Raw genomic sequence first — 24,440 nt, 5'->3', positions numbered from 1 at the left:
GGTAACAGAGTATACAGTCCTTAAGATAAAGTAATTGAAACTTGAATTTTTTACAAAAATATTTTTAAAGTTATAAAATAACTTTGAAAAACTTTAGTAGAATTTAAAACACACCAAACATCTATGTAGAAATTCAAAATAAAGATTTCTTTTTTCCAGGTCTAGTGAGGTATAATTGATGACTGAAATTGTATATATTTAAGGTATACAACCTGATAACCTCGATATCTGTATACATTGTGAAATATTCACCACAGCCAAGTCAGTCAACATATCCATCACCTCACACCTGACTAATGTAAAAGCTTTTAAGAAAAATTTGTTAAATAACATAATCTCCTATACTCTGGTTATCTATTATATATCTTTGTGGTAAGAAACCTTATCTCTTTACCTTTCTTTTTCCCAGACCAAAATAAAATGGTGTGCTTTAAAACGAGTGTGTTAACACTTTCTCAGCCAGATGTGTATTCCTTGCTTCTGCCTGACCTAATGAAATCTTTTGCCACAAGTTTTTAAACCATTCAGTGATTGACAAATTCTGTATATACAAAAGTATCTCTGGCATATGCCAATTGATAAAGGCTCATAAGTGATTTTTATTTAATTTTTTTTAAGTTTATTTATTTTGAGAGAGAGAGAGCGCACAAGCAGGGGAGGGGCAGAGAGAGAGGGGGAGAGAGAGACAGAGACAGAGAGACAGAGAGAGAGAGAGAATCCCAAGCAGGCTCTTCACTGTCAGCACGGAGCCTGACACAGGGCTCGAACCCACGAACTGCAAGATCACGGCCTGAGCCAAAACCAAGAGTCTGATTCTTAACCGACTGAGCCACCCATTCGTCTGTCATAAGTGATTTTCAAACTGAGTATTGTGAACATGCTTACTACTTATTTGTATCAGAAACATTTCTGGGTGTATCGTACATTTATAAGGTTTTAATAAGTTTTCTCATTTTTCCATCTAAGACTATGTATTGTCACCAGTTAAACATCTCCTTTGCCAAGCCTGCCCCAGTTTTTTAGACTGGCAGTGTTTAGTTCTTACTTACATCTTTTTAATATATCCACTTGATTTATGTTCATTATAATTTTTAAAGCTATGTTTTATAACATCCTGCCTTCTTATGATCAGTCTTATGACATTACATCGTAAAACATTTTAATCAAAGAAATCACTTTGATGAATCCTTACACTGTTTTCTTAATATGTGACCTCTTTTATTTTTTTCCTTACAATTAACTTGCCACTTTCATGATTGATGAAGTTTTTCAAACTGTTGCCTTTTTTCTGTCGCTATGTATTTTTTGTAAAGCACTGGTCATCTTTGCCAGTTCCCAGATTGTCAATCACTTGTATTTGTTTGTTTGTTTGTTTGTTTGTTTTCATTTTCTTTTAAACCTACCTTCCATGTATGCTTTTTTTGTCCCTGTAGGAGCCTGCACGTGGCAGCATAGTCTAGGCAGAAAAGGAAAAGGAAGTTATTACTGCTCTCTTCTGGCCACCTACAATATTAAATCATAACTTGCCATTCCCTAACTGGTGGCTGGAGACTTATCTTCATAAATACATGTGACCCAAGAAGTTTCAGTTTACATACCCTATCCCTTGGGGTTCTTGCCTGTGGAGAGCCTTTTCCTTCCTGAAATTAGACAAAGGTTGTAAGAATTGTAGCTAGGGCTTCAAAGCACAGGAAAAGAGAATGTTGTCTTATCCTGTTGCTACCGTGGAGCTCCAGCTGGCCATGTTTATCTACCCAGGGTGTGAAGCTGTATGTCCGTCTGTGAGGGGCTCAGCACAGCGCTAAGGCTTGCCCTTAAATTTTAAACTTAGGAACTTCTGGAAATATTTCTTGTATGTTTTCCTACATGATTATTTTTATAGTGATAACTTTATAGCTTTGGGGTATATGCTTAAATTGTTGAGCATTGAAACTTTGTAAGATCTACCTGTTTGCTAGAGTAACATTGAACTTCTGTTGTATATATAGTGACCATATAATTTATCATCCAAACTAGGATACTTTTAACAGTGGAAAGAGACATGACTGATAATTATGCCAGGGCAGTAGTTATGAACCAGGAATGTCCCGGGCTAATTAGAATGTGTAGTTATCCTATTTATACCTAATCATTGTCTCTACAATCATTTAAGCAAGCCCAAATCGCTTTACATAATTAAGGGATGGAGCAGGGGATGTAGTAGTTGTAGGACACACAACTGCTACCCAATTTGTGCAAATGTTGATGTCACTGAAGAGTACATAGATAGCATATTTAAAAGGAAGAGCAGATTTCAGAAATTTAAAATGAATGTCAAGGTAATAATGATAGCAGCTGACAATATTGATTGCTCCCATGCTTTGTCTCAGTTGTCCTTCGGTGATCCTATGAGGTAACTACTACTATTATTATTCCCATTTTTGTATTCTCATAATGATGAACCAAAAATTAAAATTTAGGGACAAGGAGTTCCAAAGCTCATGCATGCTTTTAACTGCAACACTATGCTGCCTTCCTCCTGACATACTTTGTATCTCTGTGATTGTCTTCTTTTTTTTTTTTAAATGTAGTCAGCTATACTTCCTCTATGTAGGAAACAAAGTGGTACAGGGACTCGCTGCCAGCTTGGCACTGCTATGCCATGGCTCCATGCTTTGTTGCTGGCCCAAGTAATTCTGAAAGGGCTCACTGATGGCAGGAAACGAGAGCTGCCACAGTATGGCTTCACCAATTCTGTTGTAATTTTTAAGCGCATAGTGCTATTACAGGTCCAGTGTTCTGATTACAAGATCTTAAACAAACACAATAAGCACCTCTTTCTATTTCTCGGCCAGGTAGTTTTAGAATTACTGAACCATGTACTCTAAAGCAAAACCAGCCTGTCATAAGTTTCTTCTCTTTCATGGACCTGTGTCTTTTTAAAAACCAGTATTTGTCATTAAAGGTATTCTTGGGTAAGCTTCTGTTACCTTTTACACTGAGAAAGGCTAGTTTACAAATATGGAGTAGTTTGTCTGGTGTGTTTTTATGGTATCATCTATTATAATTGTGTACTATGTGCCACATCCTCCACTAGTCGCTTTATATTCGGTTCATTTCAACTCAAAATAACTCTATGAGTTAGATGTATTTACCATCTCCCTCTTACCTGTGATGCAACTGAGACCCAGAAAAAATTGAAATAATTCACTCAAGGGATCATTGCCGGAAGCGGCAGAACAGGGATTTGAAACAAGGGAATCTGATTCCAAAATCCTTGAACCTAACTACTGCATCCCTTATAAAGACTGCTTACTCGAAAGTTTCTACTTTCCAAAAAGAAAAAGAAAAAGAAGGAGAAGAAGAAGAAAAAAAAAGAAATGAATGCAGATTAGAAACGTGAACTGAGTAGCATGTGAGAGCTGAATGTCACAGTTGTCTGGATTTCCTGCTGGGCAGTTTAGTCTTCATATTTCATCTACTGAAGTGTGTATATTTCACTGTAATCACTAGAGGTACTTCAAGGGCCTTGGGTGACAGGACCGAGGTTTCAATATTGTGGCAAAGGTGATATTTGTTCTGTGAATAGCACACTATTGGGATTGACATGTACAAAAGAATCTTCAGGAAGACATTAACAGAAAAGACTCTGCCAAACCCAGCATCGGCTGATTAGTCATCTTGGCCCAACATACATTTCCAACCCAGTGGGCCTGATAGCACACAGGGCAGTGTGCCATGAGCCAGGAGATGTACAGGCACAAATGTAAAGTGATGGGAGAGGTTCGTGGTAAAGTATCATGGCTTATCAAACTACATAAAAACTACACTCAACTAGAAGCACTGAGTGTAATTATAATCTGCACAACAAAAATGTTACAAGGTGCCACATTTTCACACTTTTCAAACCTTTGAAACAGCTTAATCCGCAATCTTAACTCCAGGAGCTCGAGAGGGAGCTAATCTATTTATACACACACACACACACACGCACACACACAGACACACACGCATTTTTAAAAGACATCTCAACTGTGCTATTAATCAGAGTGATGATTCATTCATGCTCATGCAGTAGTAATGATCCTCAGATTTATAAATGTGCAGTAGTATCAGATCCTAATCTGATGGAAACATGCATTATTTGATTTTCTTTCAGAATATTCTTTCCTGTACAAGCGATTCACATGCTGTAACCCTCACAGTGCATATGTGTAGCACATGTCAGAATTTTAAAGGAAGGTAGTGACTTTTGCTGATGAAAGACATTAAGACATTTCCCTCAAAAACATGTTTAAAACATATTATATATGCTAATATAGATACGGACCTGTATGCACCTATCACATCCCTACCCCCAACTCACACTGCCTTCTTTCCGGAGGCCCCCTTGGACTTTAAAATCTAAGATAATTTATTCTGAGCACTATAGCTGCTGGGCCACAAATATGGGAAAATGAAATAATGCACTTCTTTTAGGTTAGGGTGAAGACAAACCCAATGCAGCGTTCACTTCTTTATGTTGAGAGAACTGAACCTTGTGTTGGGTTGGATTCATAATTTCCAAAACCCAAGACCCTCAGCTAGAGATAAGAAACTACTTCCAAAGACTCATGGCAGAGTGTCTCTCTAACATGAACATCCCCCTGCCTTCAAAAGCTTATCGTCTAAGCTAAGACAAGTGGACAGCAACTTTTTAACTTAATTTGGTAGAAGTAAAGGAGTCTGTGCTTTCCTTTTCTAAAAGTAGTTCATGATAGATGTGTGGGAAAAATGAAATAGGTACAGAAAGGGAATAAAGAAACTTTTAAAGGGACATGAACATTTGGATTTGGCCAGGTACCTGTGAAGATCGTAGGCAGGTCCTTCCTCTGAGGGCCTTGCAGAAAGCATGGTGAGGGGAGGTATGTGGACAGAAAAGATCTGTGTGATTTCAGGGGAGAAATGGTAGCAGGAAGGGCCATAGTGCACATGGAGGGGAGCAAGGCTGGCTACTGCTGACAATGGCCCTCCCACACCACACCCCCCGTCCCCTGATCTTCATCTCACCAAATACTCTTAGGGTCTGATAGGCTTTCTTTTCTTGTTACAGTTACTTAATGTTTAAAATCTTACTCTAGAAAAAAAAAATAATACAAACTCCAAATATTTTAAGAGTATGATGAGCCTGTATACAGATGGTATATGTTTTTAATCTGTTCAAAGTACTTCATATTTATTGGGTTAGTTAAGCTTTTGTCAGACTAGGAACACTCAATATGGGGAAGAAAAGAGCAAATTAATTTTGTAGAAGCTAAGATGAGAGGACTAGGAAGAGATAAATACAATTAAGAAAGGGAAACAGTGACTCAGCCACTCAGTGACTCAGTCTTGATTTCGGCTCAGGTCACGATCTCACAGTTCATGGGTTCGAATCCCACATCGGGCTCTGTGCTGAGAGTGTGGAGGCTCCTTGGGATTCTCTCTCTATGCCCCTCTCCTCTCTCTCTCTTTCAAAAATAAATAAATGTAAAAAAAAGCGAGGGGGCAAAAATTTCAGGTGGCAGCATCAAATACTTTGTATTTTCAAATCATCAGTATGTTTTAAAGAAATATTTAATTTTCCCTCTTATCCCAGACATCATTTTACTTTAGAACTGTAACAGTAATTTTTAAATGCTGCTGATAGTCTGGTTTAGCACATGACTGATTTCTATGTTGGTATGATTTTTAGAATTTCAACATTCTTTACTGATCTGGATTTGAATTTCTTTAACCATTTTTAAATGTCCAAGTCAATGAAATACTGTGTTACTGAAATACTGTAAAGAAAAGGAGATTAATCAAGTGAGTTCATTTATGTAAGAGCATTATGATATATTACTGAGAAATAGACCCCATGTGACTTTAATGAAAGAACACAGGACTTAAAGGCAGGGACAATGCAGAGTTGTGTCATTTTGTATCTGTGTGGCCTTTAACCAATTTCTCAGTCTCAACCAGTTTCCTCCTCCACAAATGGGAAAAATAATTCAAGTTTTGTATATATTTCAATATTATTTAAGAATAAAATAAGAATGATTATTCATTTTGAAATTTATGAAGTCCTACTCAGATGTAAATAAACATTGTACACACAAATAAAAATAAATAGTATCTTAATTATAATTTTATCATACATAACCTCTTAAGCCATGAAGCTTTGAGATGTTGATGTCTAGGACATCAAATTTTTTTATCACTTTTATTCAACTATTGATACCACACTAAAGACATTATAACAAAAAATGGAAGGTCATCCTTTATTTTTGAAAGATTGGTATAGGTATGAAATTGATCTTCATTGTTTGAAGCATTCACTTAGCAGGTACTTCAAAGTTCATCCAAGATTATATGGGAACATTGAAATTACAGGGTCTTATTATTTTTAGAGACTAAAATCCTTTTAAGAATCTAATGAAAGGTTAGGACCCTCTGCCAGAAAAATATTCCTATCACGTACAGACAGAATTTTGCAAGGAATTTCAAAGGAGTTCCTATCCATGGATCCTAATAAAAACCACCTTGCACCTCCACCTGTTCTATGTTCTATCTAGAGTCTGTCTCTTAAACAATCTTGATTCCTGTGTTCGCCCTACCCTATCATTGCTATTCTCCAGCATTCTTCATCAGTGCTCACTCCCAGTGGAGGCAGTAAGAGAGGGAAGGGCTATGAACCAAGCTAACACATACAAGAATCCAGAGGCTTTGGACAGAAATGGCAGTTGCAAGTACCTTCAGTGAGGCTAGAATAGAGGTAAATTAATCCAAAGAACTAAACTGTTAAGATTTTCACCAATTTACAATTCTACTACTCCTACTAAACAGTCGAATATTTGAAATTCTTTGTACTGGGTTCATTTGTAGCCCGCTCTACTTTGAGATCCTCTAGAATTTGACCACTCTTCACCTCTAGTAATATAATGTGAAAGTGATTTTTATACTGTAAAGGACTAAAACTGTATAAGAGATATCATGCTCGATTCTGTGAAGAAAAGTTACACAGCGTCACATCCATTGTGTGAAATGTCAGCCAGATGGAAAAACAGACCAAAGGTTTTTTCTCTGATAGTCCATCTAACAACTGTATATTTTTCCAAGTTTGGAATTTTAATTACCACATTTCCTGCTTTTCCACTAAATCCTCAGCCTGTTTGACTCTTAATTTTATGTCGTTTCACAAATGGCTTTCCATATTCTGTGTCTTCAGATAACGCCACCTTACAGAAGTCAGCATTTGTTAACAACAACCACAACAAAATCCAGGGCAAATAATTTAAAATGCAGACTTATTCTTAGAATACCAGAAGAGCGTGCTCTTGTTGTGTAACTTTAGCAACAATCGCTCTAGATCTCTAAAAGTGTTAACTGTTTAGAAAATGAGAGTAAGGACATGTAGCTTCTTCATGAGCCAGGTGGATTCACTGTTGTGGAATTTTGAGTTCTACTATCTGATGTCAGTTTAAATTTTTATATTCTAGTGCCAACATGATCCATGACAATCTATTCTTTAAGGTAGTTTTATTTTTTTATTATATTTTAATTTGAGTGTCATCGATACACAATGTTACATTAGTTTCAGGCATACAACTTAGCAGTTTGACAAATTTATACATCATGCTATGCTCACCACAAGTATAGCTACCATCTGTCCCATTACATTGCTATTATAATGTCATTGACCGTGTTCCTTATGCTGTGTTTTTTATTCCCATGACTTACCCATTCCATAACTGGAGACCTATCGCTCCCTTTCCCCTTCACCCATTTTGCCCAACCCCCTGCCTCATCCCCTTGGTTTATTCCCTATATTTATAGTTCTTATTCTGCTTTTTGGGTTTTTTGTTTTGTTTTGTTTTGTTTTGTTTTGTAGATTCTATTTATGAGTGGAGTCATACGGTATTTGTCTTTCTCAGTCTGACTTATTTCACTTAGCATAATACCCTCTAGGTCCATCCATGTTGTCTCAAATGGCACAATCTCATTCTTTTTTATGAATGACAGTCTATTTCTAAAATAAAATCTATAAGGTAGCAAACTACTTAATAATGAATGTGAAGTACTGAATTAGAGTATTATTTTATGCTTTTAAAAATATGGTTGATATTGCAAGATGAATTTTTGCATTTACATTATGATGTTGATAAGCAACATTGATTTTAAGATTTCTACATTATATAAGCAGAAAACAAAAGGCCTAAAGATTTAAGGTGTGGAAATTCTGCTGAAGCAGCATTAACAGTGAATTCAATTCCCATTAGGTAGTGTTCAGTGAGAGGGGATGTGCGTATGTAGGGTTTGAAGACATTTAAAACAGAGAGAGACATTTTTCATTCAGAATGCCAACAGGCATCATTTGGTATCAGAAGCCTGGCTTTTCAACGTTCACTGTATGAGCTTTCATCACCACTCAGAAGTCTCACTGTTTTAAAATTCAGTTATATATTTTTGAGAGACAATTCATAGAAATTAATAGCAAATGATTAAGAAATTGCTCTTTTTTAGAGGGAGAAAAGACATTTGATGCCAAGAAACAGTGAGGGCATGGCTATGAAATTTAGGGCTACTGCTTCCTGATTTAAGTGTAATTTTTTATTAAGCTTTCTTATGCTTGTGTCAATCAGAGTCCCTAGTCTTAGTAGATTAAAACCTCTCATGATTCTTTCGATGTGGAGCTATTATTTTTCACTTTCTTTATCTTGCAGACGACTGATGAATTCTTCAGTTTTCTTTAAGCCAAATGGCTCTTTTTTAAGTTTCAGAACCATTTAATTTTATAGAAATAGCATTCTAAAGAAAAAAGTTAGAGTGTAATACTGTAGCGTGTCAACGTGAAGAAATACATTAGAAAGCCAAATGATATTGATGGGCTTTGAAGAGAAAGATCTTTGTGGGCACTTAAAACACCAAGGAATTACAAGACTGTGTTGAAGAGCAGGCTAGTTAAATTGGAGAAGTCAAAGCAAGACATCTTTCATTACTGACATGCCATCTACTGAAAATAAGTAGAAGTTAGTCCTAAGTAGCTAACAGTGAGCCCCGGGTGCTAACTTCCCTGAAGCACTGAAATAGGAAGTGGTGGAAGAAAGTTGTAAAAGAAACCCTCAGGGATTCCTCCTTTTTCCCCCTGTGATCCCTTTAATCCTTGAATTGTCAAACCGCATGGAAAATAATAGAGCTGCGTAGTTCTAAGACTTAAGTGGTATTATCTTTTTAAAAGAAAATATTAGGTCTTTTCACATCTCTGGACAAGAACAGGGCATGCGTTTGGTACAGAAAAGAGTAACTTTGAACAAGAGATGCCTGTTACTTTTTCAGTTTTAATATATTATTATCTATGACTAAGCAGGCTGCACCCAGTAGGGAAAAAAATTATAGCCAATATTTTATTTTCCTTTTTTTGAAACAGATGATTCAACGAGAAGCAGATGTAAAAAGTAAGGTAACTGCTGTGGCGTTGACAGACTCTGTTCACAATGTGTGGCATCAAGAAGCAGGCAAAACGATTCGAGAATGGATGAGAGAGGTGAGACGAGATTTTTTTTCAATGCTGAGATGAATGAGTGAGAGCCTTTATATCTTGAGCCCCCACCAACTTATATCACCTCCCGCCCCCAAACTCCCTTTCTAGAGGCGGAACATTTAGAGAGAATATAAAAAAGTAGACACGCTTGAAATAATAATAGAAAACCCTTCTGAAGAACAAATGTGTTTCTGAAAGCCCTTCTCCCTTTTTTTGGCTTTCTGTAGCATGTTATGTATGCATATAGTATACAGTAGGAACTTGGGCTAAAGAAGGTCATGATCTGTTAGGAGATTATTATTCTCTGATTTTTTAATTTTTCCACCAGCTATTTAACATTGGTGCAGCTCAGTTACAGGAAAGTAGCTTAATGTACATTGGGTCTCACCCTTTTCTTGAAAGGTGGTCAGTATGTGACACTTCTTAATGGATTGGCTCACTACTGCCAGTAGGGGGAGAAGTAAAAAGCTGATAGCGTTTTGCCAGATGGACCCTTGGGCCTGGAGAAACCTAAGGGCTGGTCATGGTCCAAGCTCAGGATAAGAAAACTTCTTTTACCACTCCTGAGGGCTAGTGAGCCTGAAAACTATCATGATTCGTTGAACATGCTCCTTTTTTTTTTTTTAACTTTCAACCTATTATTTGTGTTATTTTGGTTATAGATGTACAGCTGAAACTTCTTTTTTATTTATACTTATCTTTCTGATATTACAAGCAATTGACATCATCTATACCATGCTATATCACTTGTCCAGTCAAATCATATATTTCTTTAAATGAGAACTAGTTGACCTTCCTGATTTTCTCCCACTTGTTCTTAATAGAAAACCCAGACATTTATTCAGCAGACCTCTTACCATGGGTATGGTGGGCAACTTCTACCAGCCCTTATGGTGTGCTGTAAGGACTGGAGAGTTAATGTTTGGAAAGAGTCTTGAATATATAGAAGGACTAAGCTGTATAATCCCATAGTGGTATAATCATAATATTACCAGTGTGTTTTCACTGTTGTTGTTATTCTTTCCATTAGAAAAAGGTTAGAGAGGGAGGGAGCCAAACCATAAGAGACTCTTAAAAAACTGAGAACAAGCTGAGGGTTGATGGGGGGGTGGGAGGGAGGGGAGGCTGTGTGATAGGCATTGAGGAGGGTACCTGTTGGGATGAGCGCTGGGTGTTGTATGGAAACCAATTTGACAATAAATTTCAGATTTAAAAAAAAGAAGAAAAAGTACCTTCATGATGCAAAAATCTAAAATATTTTTACTCCATTCCTCATAATGTTATAAATATATAAAGGTGGACTTTTCATCTGTTCTAACATCCACGTGATTTCTAACCACATTGCTTTTCATATTTCTCCTTTCACAATTTAGCCACATCCTTAATTATCTTCTCCAAGGGTCTAATTTTTTTTCAAGAGAAATTTTGTGTATTTCATGCCTATACTTTTTTTTTTGTCCGAGTGGGTGTGAAAACATCTCCCAGCATTATGTAAGTAGTAAGATTAATAAACGTACCTTTTCCCCCACATATAACCACTATGGAACTTAGTACTTGTCCCAAACTAGAAACATCCCTGTTCATCATTTCTTAATTGGAACTTCTTCATATCTCATTCCAGGTGACGAACATAACAAAATTTATTTTGATTTATTATGATTTACCGTAAGTTGTTATTCAAATTCCATTTAGTTAATGTACATTGTAATATTAGTTTCAGATGTACAATGTCGTGATTCAGCACTTCCATACAGCACTCAGTTCTCATCTGAGTGCACTCCTTAATCCCCATCACCTATATCACCCATTGCCGCCCCCCCTCCTGCCTAACTGCCCTTTGGTAACCAGCAGCTGCTTCTCTATAGTAGATTTATTTCTTCAACTGTTTGTAACGAATACTGGAGTAGGTGCTGCCTTCAAAAATCAGAATATATTAATCTATGCCTTTTTTCATCTGACTGAAATAGGCAATAGTTGAATTCATCTTAATTTAATCAGCACTGGCATTAATTTCTTTGTAAGCATAGCTTTTATTAAAATTTTTAATATTATATAACTTTATAAATGACCTATTCCTGAATAGTTCTTTTAATTCCCTCATTTATGCCTTAAGCATGAAATTGCATGAAGAGTTTTTTATTATGACATACCGAAATTCAGACTCTAACTCAGTCACTTACCTAAGTGTGTGATCTTGGCTAAGTTATTTAATCTCTTTGAGATTCAGTTTTTCATCTCTGAAATATGATACCTGCCTTGCAAGTACCGTTGGAAAATAGCATACATAAAAAAAATGCATGGACATTGGTATTTTAAAGAAGTTCAATAAATCATAGTTCTTACTGTTGTTACCTTCTTGCCCGCAAGTAATATAAAATACATGAGTTGTATTCTTTTGTTTTATGAATGATTTGCATATTCAAAATATCTTGCCATAGGGTAGTAATTCAGTGCAAGGAGTTAGAAGAACTGAGTTTTGATAATGATCTGGCTTAGTCACTCACTAGCTAAATCACTAACTGAGATCTGGCATATACCAGGTACTCTACTGAAGGCTTATTGTCTTGGGAAAGCCACCTCATCATTCTGGGCCTGTTTCAGATACAGTAATTCCTATCCCATCTACTTTGTGAACTACTTTGTGAAAAAAAGTAGTGTTCTAGAAAACACTGTAATATCCCAGAGATGAAAATTATTAGATCTCTGTTGTGGAGCTTTGAAATTATCCCTGCTTAGAGTGCCTCTCTAAAACAAGAATAAAAAAGGAGACTTTGGAAGCCTTTGCCAGATATCCTTGTAGGAACCCACCTAAATGTGTGACCCCCTCAGGGAGAATTCAGTATGGTTTGGCAAAATAAGAATCTGGTGTTTCTCAGCACTCAGGATAAAACTCTGTTGCTTTTTCTTTCTCTTTTTTTAGTCTCTGTCCACTCTGCAAGACTCCTTGAAATAATGAAGAACAAACAACCCTGGGTTCAGTGAATAGAAAAGAGCTGTTGTCTTGAGCATAGGTGTTGAGAGAAGGGTGTGCTAGGGTAACGTCTGTGTCCCTCAGCACCTCCTCCTCTGGCTTCAGTTGCAATCGGCTCAAAATCTTAAGATATTTTGCAAATATGCCTCCCAAGAAAAACAACTTCACTTAACTGGAATGTTGTCCATAAAAATAGTAGTCTGGTTATAGATGAAGCCTCATTGCTTTTGGCCTCTTAATGATTAACTCCCTTATTTCACCAAACACCACTTTAAAAACATTAGAAGTGTCTCCTGGTACAAACTGCCTGGTCATTCTTCTTATACTACAAATTGATAAAACTGCTTTTTGTTTTGTAAGCATATTTAAATTAATATGATAAAGATATTGATTTTAACTATTCACTTAGTATAAAAAGCTGATTTAGGGGCGCCTGGGTGGCTTGGTCGGTTAAGCGTCCGACTTCGGCTCAGGTCATGATCTCGTGCTTCGTGAGTTCAAGCCCCGCGTCAGGCTCTGTGCTGACAGCTCGGAGCCTGGAGTCTGTTTCCGATTCTCTGTCTCCCTCTCTCTCTCTGACCCTCCCCCGTTCATGCTCTATCTCTCTCTGTCTCAAAAATAAATAAACGTTTAAAAAAAATTTTTTAAAAAAAAGCTGATTTACTTTTTTTTTAATTTTAGCAATTAGCACACAGAAAGAAAGTTAAGTACTATATTCTTGTATTACTTATATAATTTTAAAATAACAATTTGAGGGCTACTTTTGACAATCACTCTGAGTGAGAACTACTCCCAACCAAAAGACCAAGAATCCATACTTAACCATGACTCATGAGGAGAGGTAAAAAGTAGCCTGAGGCAGCTCCTAAAAGACACTTCATATCTCAAGCTCCAGGACTGTCAAGTGGGTGAGACCTGCAGGATATTATGCTAGATGAAATAATTAAAAAAAAAAAAAAACAGACACAATTAAAAATACTACATGATCACACTTACACGTGGAATCTAAAAAGGTTGATTATATAGAAACAGAACAGTGGTTACCAGTGGCAGGGAGGTGAGATAAATGGTTAAAGGGTACAAAGTTGCATTTATGAAGGGGACATAAGTCTAGAGGCCCAATGTACAGCATGATGTGCAAATATACCTCCAGATACTTTGCACAGGATACTTAGTACCTATTCATTACTGTATTGAATACTAGAAATTTGCCAAGAGTATAGATTTCTGGTTCTTTCACACAACACACACACACACACACACACACACACACACACACACACACACACAAATGGTAACTATGTGAGAAAATTAATTAGCCTGGCTGTAGTAACCATCCCACAATGTATGCCTGTTTCAAATCATCACCATCACATTGTACACCTTAAAGACATACTTTTAATTTTTTTTTTAAAAAAGGCTGAGTGGGCAAAAGTCATTTACTGACATATTCTTGGCCTCTGAAAATCTCCAGCCAAGCCAGATGTATGGTTCTACATAACTGTCATGAACCCTTACCCAGCACCATCAGATCTAAGTGGCAGTCCTTGGAAATACAATCTGCTGAATTGTAGTTGTTCTTGTCTGAGGACACAATGCCTTCCATTTTAAAGCTCTACCTCTAAGGCATTGGTGGATCTCAGGCAAATAAAATAAAAATGAGGAAGTACCTAAATTCAACCAGGTCAGCAAATATATCTCCAGATACCTTGCACAGGATACTTAGTACATATTTTTCTCTTTAAATATAATAAACTAAGTTCTAATCTTCTTATTAAAAATTTTAATTCATTTCATATCTACACTGAAATATTGTTCCCAACATTTTGGATTTCATAAAGAAGACAGTTTATAACCACAAAAAAACTGTGAGTTCATTATTTCAGAGTAAAAGACCTTTAAATTGAGAACACTTAACTCTGAGAAATACTCTCTGTATTGCCAATTTTTTTCCCCTCAAACCCAGAGAAACTTTAGTTACATTGTGCATCCCAAACTCTTGGCTCTGGCCAGGGGCTTCCTTCTCTCTGGTTGGGATGAGGCAGGGCTACATCAGAGGCCCAAACATGTTTCACTTGCTATCTATAGTAAAGCATGCCTGGCTGCTCCTTAGAATAGGATCTCCAGGGGCTTAGGACACACTCCAGCATGTTCTGAATTTAGGTAGGACTTTCCTACTCAGCTGCCTCTGTTGCCGTCCAGGACACTACACTAGTGTCCGTCTCAGCTGAAGAACTGGGGTGAGGGCAAAGTGAGGGTGAAGCGAGAAGAGGAATAGAATAAGCATTAGGAAAACAATGAAAGAAATTTGGTTTTTAACTCTAGTTTTTAAACTATAGAAATGCATCTCAGAATAGGAAGTTGGGAAAAAAAAAAGAATAGGAAGTTGGATTTGATATGATGGAATTTCAGACAGATTGAATTCATGTGAATTCAGGTGTAATGGCTGTGTGTTTCTCATATTTATTTCCATGTATTTCGCATACATTTACATTAATAATAATATTATTATTATCACTTTATTTATTTATTTTGTTATGCTCTGTCACATGACAAACATATTTTTTTATTGTTTCACCCTTTTCTCTACATATTTTTCCCGGTGGGATAAAAATGTTACACGAACGTGCACACACATGTCCATGTACACTCATCAAACTTCTTTCAAGCCTTAACTGTCCTTCACAGGTACTTTGTCATTCCAGAGAACTTTTGGACATACTCACCTTATAGGATGTTTATTTTCTAACCTATTTTTATGAGAGATCAAAGACTAAACATGGATCTAGATAAAAACTGAAATTTCAGAATCATAAATATTAACCTATCTTTTGTTTTAAATGTTTGATTTAAAGGTGACCTGGGTAAAATCCATTTTATTCAGCTTTTTAAACTCAGTGATAATGAGTTAGAAAATGATTAATCGCCTGCATATTGTAATGTACCATCATTTTCATTAATACTAGAAATATCCTATAAGACGTAGTTTTACATATGTGAAGTGTAGGTGAGCAGTATTAAGACTGACATATCACCTGGGTAATAGCTGACTTTCATCAGATTTGGAGATACTACGAGGATGAATAATAATTAAAATATATACCTAATCGCTGCCTGTCTGTAGGTAGTGCTAATTGCTGTCATTGAAAAGACTGAATTGTTTAAGAAAAAGAGAGAAAAAGGGAAAGTCATTCTTCATTGAAGCTATCTCCCTGTATCATTGGGAGCCTATTTTTAGTACCTATAGAAGTCATGATTTTTGAATTTATTAGGGGCTGTGATGAATGATAAAACGAATCATCCATTTACATATCTTGACACTGCTTTGGAGAATACTTATTTCTTACAAGCAAGTGTCACATTGTATATAAAAGCTGGCTAATTGTGTGCTAATCTTCTGCATTATCTAGAACTCTGTGATGTGGTATTCTATCAATAGTAATATTAATTTTACTTATTTCAGATGTATCAAATATCTTCTAAAACCCTACTTCTTTTATAATTTCTGCTTTCTCACATTGTATAATTTTGCATTCGTCTGCTAATTAAGATTAGGAGTGCTAGTTATAGAATACATATTCACTTTAAACCATCAAGCTTTTGTAATACATAAAATACTAATATTTTATCCATTTTAAATAAAAAAAGAGAGAAAGCATTTAAGAACATTACTAGATGTTGTGTTTGTTTTCATGGTTTTTTTTTTTCCACACAGTTCAATAGTTTCATTGATCTACTGTTTCTTACAAAAATCTGCCATGCTTTGTGAACTTCACTTTCTAATCTCATACAGCAACCCTTCCTTTATGTTATTCCTGCTCTCCCTGGTCCCAGAACAGTAGGGTTGCCTTGACAAATCTATTCAAAAGCCATTCCTCGGCCTTTATTGGTGGGGACTGGGGCCTTTGAAATTCTCTCCTCACTGCAACACAGCTGACATCTTCTTCCAGACAGAATGAATTAAGGAAATACAATAAGACACTTGATCTACCAGTCAAGGATCTTTCCACAGTGAGGACGGATTCCATGGTGCACAACCAGGGCAGCAAGCATCTAAAAATATACAATACATGCTTGTTTACCAGAATAGCAATCAGCGATTTTTCCAACATGATTGATAGGATGATTTCTTTTAAAATAAAATCTGTCTGGAAATTCTGTGTGTGTGTGTGTGTGTGTGTGTGTGTTAGAAATTTTTTAAAAGCCATATGAGGCTAATCACATTTTTTTAAGCCAGACTTTAAATACAGAATCAAAATGTATAGAAGGAATATACATTGTTTTTATTTCATTTGTCTGAATGGTAAGTCATCATTATCTTAAAGATTGGCTTTAATATTGAAGGCTTTGTGTCCTCAACCACACAGCTTCAATTCACTAGGTTGTATTTCTTTTGAACTATTTGATACAGCCTTCATTGAACCCAGGTTGAAGTAAAAAATTACAGTATATTTATATAAGCCAAATTTTAAGGACTAAATGCAAAATTTATTTCTTGTAGTATTACAGAGACAAAGCTATAGTTCAAAAATGAAGCTATTCTTTCATATGATCAAGTTAATATTTATTTCCATCTAAAAGTTAAAAATGGACATCCTTTTCAGTTTTCCTTAATTATAATCTTAGCCTTTTGTTATAAATGTATTCCATCATCATTCACAGAAGCTTACATGTCTTCTTATCAGAACAGATAATTTGCTGAATTGTAGAAGATAAACTTTTTTCCACAGCCACATTGGTCATGAATAATACTGACTGTTTATATAAGAATTTTTTTTTACAGTGCATGGAAAAGAAATTGGATATACTTCTAGTGGTTGATTATATAGGATAAATTTATCTCTGCAGCCAGAAAAGTTGGTCTTGGCTTAAAAAATGTTTCAACGGAAAATTGTCTCTATTGCATTGCAGAATTGTTGTAATTGGGTCTCTAGCTCAGAACCATTAGACACATCAGTGGAGTCCATGCTGCCCGATTGTCCTCGAGTCTCAGCAGGTATGTGTTTGATGAGAAATGTGTGGGTTTTTTTCTAGGGTGAAAAATATGCTAATGAAATGTGGAATTCTATTTTGCGAATTAAGCATGTTGTTCTGCCTCATATCTTTGAATGAATTATTGGTAACATACGGCATGGGTCTGATCTACTACCAGAAATTTGTTAAGTGGCTGAAAATGCTTACTAACAAACCTAGTAAAGATGAATAGGTGAAGCAACTTGCAAGTAATATAGACAGTTGCTGCTGAAGCTTAGGGAGACAGGATGTACATAAATAAAAAGTTGATTAAGACAGGGACTGGTAGCTAATCAGGATCTCAGAATATTTGCCTTGGATTGAGTACCAAGTCAGTGATAGAACAGGCAGTCAAGGCTGTGAGTTCAGAGAAGAGAGATTGCTGTGACCTTTAGAAAAATTTTTCATGCAGAATATTTTGGCTGGACCTCGTGTAATAGGTAGGATGTGGATTATAGAAAGACATCAGGATGATATTCTAGGCAAAGGGAACAGAGCAGTGTAAGGAATAAGGGCTGGAATGGATCTGAAAATGTTCACAGGCAACAAAGGCAACATGGGCCTGCCTACTGGAAGAGGTAGAGGGTGAGGTACCTCAGGAAGCAGGTGAGCTTAGGAAGACAATTTAAGGATGGAATTGATCTCCAGCCAACAGAGTTTGTACGTTAGTCTCTAATGTCTAGATAAGAGGAGTGATGATATTTTTTGTTGCTTTCTGGTTTTGGCTTTCACAATTCCCAACCAGTTTGGATGGTAAACACAAAATGAGCAGTGGTATCTGGTTATGGCTGCAGAACAAAAATGGGCTTGTTTTGGCCAGAGATGTCAGAGAACGAGCAGAAGTTTTGAACACAAATTATTCCATAGGACAGTCATAGTGAACAGTTAATCACTAAGCACTTAGAGTTGCAGACATGTTTATATAATTGAAGGAAATAATTTGGAGAACAGTTCAAACATTAGGTAAAGAACTATTATGTAAAAAATTATTACCACTGTATTTCACTATCACAAATACCTAAACTTGAACTCAGCCTCACTGTCATAGATAAACTTTTCAGGTCTGTCATCAAGGTTCAATCAGAGAAACAGATAGGAGATATATATGCTACAATATATCTATATAATATGTGTATGTGTGTATGTATATATATTATACAGTGTATATGTTATATATTATAGTATATATAATACATTCATATACATGTATGATATTATATATATATATATGTAATTAACTTTCTTTATTATCAGTAGTTATGTTCTATAAAGTCGCTGAGAATGCTGAATTAGTGAATCCTGGGGAAATACAAGATTAGGTTCCTACAAGCTTCTGGCCACAACATTTTTATTAACCAACCAATGTATACCTTGCTTTATGAATGTTTCTATTTAAAGACACCTTACTTAATAAATATTGTTGAGTTCTCTAACGTTGAACTCACAGCCATCAACACTGTAACTCGTACCTGAATGCAGCTTATCTAACACATTAATTTTCTCCATAAGACACATCACGGTCTTCTTAGGAACACTAGGGCTTAGTGGTTAGAAACACTAGACAATACTTCAGTGCTATCCTTGGAGGCCATTTCAGCCAGTGAAATCGCCAAAAAAAAAAAAAAAAAAAAGCACAAAAATGTGAAAAACATGGCACTAAATAGTCTGTGAAAAGGACACTGAAACAAGAGAACTGAAACCAGAAAGTTAAGCATGGCCTTATTTGACCTTAGTTAGGAATGCAAGCTAGGCAACTCACATTTTTCACCACTCTGCACATGAGCATCAATTTGGGGGTTTTAAATAAATTTTAGTAAGTAGGTGAATTCACAAATGTGGAATCCACAAATAATGAGGATTGACTATATATAGTAAAGGATTTGTTAAAAGGATTTGACCTGGGATTTGACCAGAGCTGGTTAAGCTCTGTAAGAATGTCGACTTTGCATCCATGCTGGAGCTTGAGACCACAGAGCAGACCTTTATGAAAGGGAGATGGATGTAAAGTGATGGAGAGCAAGAATGAGACCCCCACAAGCATGAACTGGAGCCCATGAGGATGGACATAAGCTCATGTTAGTTCTTTTCGCTTCTGTCCTTGGTGGTGTGGGTGTCCTATAGAAGGCAGTGTCCTATCCACACAGGCACACACACACACAGACACAGACACACACACACACACACACACACACACACACACACACCTGGCCCAGGCATCAGGGATGCTGAAGGGGAATTCAGTGAGGGTGGAAACAGGTGCACTTCTGGCCACTCATGCCGGTGCTTGAGCTAGCAGATGAACTACAACACGCATGAGCTAGAAATGGCTGCCGCTTGACTTCAGCCCTCCAAACGTCCCACAGAAATTTCCTTTCTGTAGTATCCTAACCAGAAACACACAATTTGAAACATAGTTCTGGGAAACATAGTTCAGTGTAGCCAAACTGACACATTACAGAGCCTCCACATTGACCCCTTGTCACCTTGGCAGTTATCCACATCTTCTTAAACCAAACTTAATCTGCAAACAATTGTAGACATTAACAAAGTCACGCTTGCACCTGATGTGATACAACTATCCCATGTACGTACGAAAACACACAACCCCTTTCCTCAGGGAAGGATACAAAGTTCTTTTATTGTCCTTGGCTGATGTCCACTCTTCTTACCTTTTGTATCCTGTAATTTAAATACTGAGAGATAAAGCTAATTATGCTGACACATCTTACATGAAATGATAAAGAAATAAGAGAGGAAAACAAAAATGTTTAATATGTGTGTTCAAATCAAAATAAGAAAGAAATACCCATAGTTATTACATTCCTCATTTTTGTAACTGGCCCTGTAGCTATAGCTGGTATTTAAAACTACCTTCATTCCATGTTCCCTTTGTTCTTAACAAGCACCTCAACTGGTCATGGTTCCTTGCCTGGTCGGCTGACCCATACCTTCATTGGAAACAGCCGGGCCATTAGGTATCCTGCCTGAATTAGATGGTTGTAGATTTCTGTTGACATTCATCACAGGAAATACTAACGGGTGTCCTAGATGGTTTGCTGTATTGCAGACACACTCCTCTTTATCCCCATTGTGTAGTAGCAACTTGGTTATCCCTTAGTAATCAGGATCAATCACCCCAGCCAATATAGTAGTACTCTTCCATTCCTTGTTAATTCAGTGGTGTAAGGAGCCCATAGTGGCAAGATGACAGTCTCAGCTTCCAGTTCAATGGAATCATTGTTGTGTCACTCAATAGAAGCATTCCTCTCTGTGGAACTAAGACCTTTAGATCAGCAGAGCCTGAAATCATAGAAATGAGGAGACACAGTTTTGTTAGTAGGTCACTGAGGGTAATAACAAGAGAAACCAGTCCCATTTCCATCCCTTCATTCCCAGATCTGGGAGAATTATCACATGAATTAAATGCTGATTTAGGGTATGTACCACACCCTAGAATACCAATGTATTCTCAGCCCCACGAGGTGTTGTCACCTAACAGGCACTGTAACCTAGTCACCATTTTATGAAGCCTGCTGCTTAAGGGATAACAGGGAATATGGTAAGACCAGTGAATGTGGGTGGAGCTAAGGCTCTTTCTTGTCCTCTGACTTGGATCTCTCTGATGGAAGCCAACTGCTGTATTGTGAGTTGCTCTGTGCAGAGGCCCATGTGGCAAAGAATTGGTGGCTCTGGCCAGTAGTCAGTGAGTACCTGAGGCCTGCCCTCAGCCAGGTGTGTGACCTTGGAAAAGGATTCTCTCACAGATCAGCCTTGAGATACAGCCAACTCTTTGATTATGGTGAGACCCTATGCCAGCTACTCAGCTAAGCCACACTCAGATTCCTAACCCACAGAAGCTGTGTGTGCTCAATGTGTATCGTTTTAAGCTGCCCAGTTTTGGGGTTAATTCTTCTTCAGGAGTAAGTAATTTATACAACAGATTTAAACTGCACCTCTGGTGACCGCTCAAGCCTATGTAGAAACCACCAGAAGCTTTTTGGGGGCTAAAGCCTTATAAGGCTCATCCTGCTCTGATATCTTAGGATTTAAGAGCAGCTTTCTAAAAAGGCAGTAAAAAGTTCATTGAAGATAATTCATTCCTAGCCTTGTTCCCTGACTGCCTCATTAGACTTTGCTGTACAATGTATCAGAGAAAAGATGTTAAGTTTCTTCTTTATCACATTTGCACACTATATCATTTGATCACTAAGTCTTCTCACTATGTAGCTCTTATTTTTCTTAGGACAGAATTTGCTGCTCCCTGTAACTTTTCTATTCCCTTTGGGTTTTTATTCCAAAAAATTTGGCTTAAATCAGAAGGAGATTTCATGTTCATTCCCCAGCATATATCTATCTATTCCTCAAATGTTTTTCTATCACTTATTATATTCCAGGTACTATTCTGGAAGTTGGGGGCATAGCAGTAAACAATAGCTTATCGTGACTATCTTTTCTCCCCCCCCCCCAAAAAAAAAAAATTAAAAAGAACGGTTTCCTGGACCTCTGCTAGTGGTAGATTCCTCCCTTTGAAAGTGGCATCATGAGAAAAGAGGGCCAAACCCCCAGCATTTTCCACACGTACTTATAAAAACTGAACAGTTTTTCAATCAAAATCAGTGATTTCTCTCAAACAGTTCTTTAAAAATGTTGAACAAGAGGTATGACATGATCAAAATGGGATTTTGAAGAAGATTAATTTAATAAATGGATAAAAGAAAGAAGGAGGCAGCAGACTCAGCCGGCCATGACGATAAAGCTAGTAGAGGCGGATGGGGTGAACTGGATTGGTGGCAATTAGAACAGACAGGAAAGGAGAGAGATGACAAATATGACTCGGGAAGAATCTGCACTCCCTGTTGGCAAATAGATTGCACGTGGAGGCTCAGTGAGAGGGAGAAGACAACAGTAAGCTAGAATGAGAAGTAACTGGGATAATGAAAACATTACCAAAATATAGAGGAGCTGGAGGAGGAAATCAGTTAAGGGCAAGAGAGGATGAAACTATTCTATGGCCTACTTGATTGAGGTGATGGCACTTGAGGGACGGCAGGAAGTTCAAATGGAAATAACCAAAGCTTGTTGCTGTACCTTGGAAACACCTAAAATTCTCCAAGCCCAAGTTAATAATGGATATCTAGACTCTGCATTCAATTTAGTGAAGTCTTTTTTTCCCCCTTCTTTCTAATTTATAAAGTTTTTCTTAAGCGATATTGTTTTTATTGTTTGACTAAAGTCTGTGGTCATCACAGTGAAATTGCCTGTAAAAATACATACTCATTTAAGACGGTATTTTTCCTTCATTGCTGAATATGTTTCCCTTTACAAAAAAATAGATCTGTTGTTCATAGTAGATTCATTTTATCACTGTTATTTATCTGTGAATATATATGTATTTTAAAAACAGGTACAATAAAATTTTTAAGTTGTATTTAACACATCCATGGTCATTATTATCAGTACAGTCATGTTGTTTTTATTTTTCTTTTGAAAACAAATATTACGCTTGACAACTCCACACTTAGAAGTTGGCAGTGTTGTACCTTATACTTAAAATGAAGTCTGACTTTTCACTTATCATATAGGGAATGGTGAATATTTGAAGGGTCTTGAATATCTGTCAACAGACTATTTGCCCCACTCCTATTAGTGGTGTTTCCTACTAGTAAAATCAGCCAGTTAAAAACACTGTTATTCAAGAAATTCCATAACAGGTTAGTAGGACCTATGTTTATCGTTTATTGTATAGCCCACATTCTCGTTGTTTGTATGTCTGTTATGAAATGGCAACAGCAAGTATCCACCTCACTTATCTTGTAGAAATGTTGTAAGAAGAATTTGTGTAGTATCCGGAGGGACATTTTGAGTTCATCAGAAAGAAAGCCCTGTAAAAACCTAATGTGGTACTGTATATTCTCATTCGTCATTTTAGAATTTAAGGCTATCATTTTAAAACTATTATTATTTTAATCATATGGGAATGAAAAAGCATTTGCAGACATATTGTCCCTTCCTTTCCCGTCTCTAATTCTAATCTTAAACAACAAATAACTTAGTTGTTCATATTTTCGTTTGTGCTCTGTGACACTGATAAGGGTCACAAAATATTTCACAGAAACCAGAGTCACAGAAAGATAGAAAATACAGGATGAAAGCAACTGTGCTCCCTACGTGCCTCTCTGGGTGTGTGTGTTCAGTCGGCACACCTTCATTCAGCAAACATTTACTGCAGTCTAGACGTTGTTCCAGGTGCCAAGGGGGTAGCAATGAATTACAACAAATAAAGGTCCCTTACAGAGCTTGCATTCTAGTAGGGGAGACAAATAGTAAACAAGATAAATGAGGAAAACATGTAGCATGCTAGATAGTGGCAATTGGTAGGAGAAATATAAAGCAGGAAGAGAGGACTTGAAGTATGTGGAGGTGGAGGCCAGAGAAGGCCTCACTGAGAAGATGACATTTCTGGGACATTCCTTCTAGTCCTGCTCTCCAGCCACTTCCCACTGATAAAGACAGTACTTGCCCATCTGACTTTAGAGATCCTTCCTAAATTCCAGGCTACCTACTGAGCTCAAAATTCTGTACCCTTATTCCCTCCCAGCATTCTCTTGTTCTGGGTCCTTGAAAACCTCAACTTCTCATCAGATCTATTTTATGAGTTCTCTAAGATTTCTGGTAACCATAAAGCATAGGAATGAGCAAGTTATTAAGGTACTCCACTCTTCCTTGAGCTACACATATAGAAAAGTGTAACATTTATATGGTGCCCTGGTTTTCACAGGCAAGGTTGCTTATGTCCAGGGGTGAAGGGACAGAGCCACTTCCAGGAGACCTGCAGGGTAAAAGGATCAGTATTTTGACACACCTGTGGTCACTCTGCACCAGGTTCACAAGGATGGCAGGCTCTGCCTCCTCACAGCTTCATTTTTCCACCTACTG

General features: G+C 37.0%; 1 protein-coding gene across 4 annotated transcripts in view; it reads left to right on the top strand.

Annotated features, from left to right (window-relative positions):
* The window catches only part of FAM172A (family with sequence similarity 172 member A), a 444,471-nt gene that overhangs the window by 272,006 nt on the left and 148,025 nt on the right, over positions 1-24,440 (top strand). For all 4 annotated transcript variants that reach the window (XM_047877340.1, XM_047877329.1, XM_047877319.1 and 1 more), the window contains 2 exons: positions 9,407-9,523; positions 17,403-17,487. In XM_047877340.1, coding sequence (XP_047733296.1) covers positions 9,407-9,523; positions 17,403-17,487 — 202 coding nt within the window. The remainder of the gene's footprint in view (positions 1-9,406; positions 9,524-17,402; positions 17,488-24,440) is intronic.

Source organism: Prionailurus viverrinus, chromosome A1, assembly GCF_022837055.1.
Source record: "Prionailurus viverrinus isolate Anna chromosome A1, UM_Priviv_1.0, whole genome shotgun sequence".
NCBI classification, from domain to species: domain Eukaryota; kingdom Metazoa; phylum Chordata; class Mammalia; order Carnivora; family Felidae; genus Prionailurus; species Prionailurus viverrinus.
The sequence above is the reverse complement of the archived record's forward strand: the minus strand, read 5'-3'. Positions and strand labels throughout refer to the sequence as shown.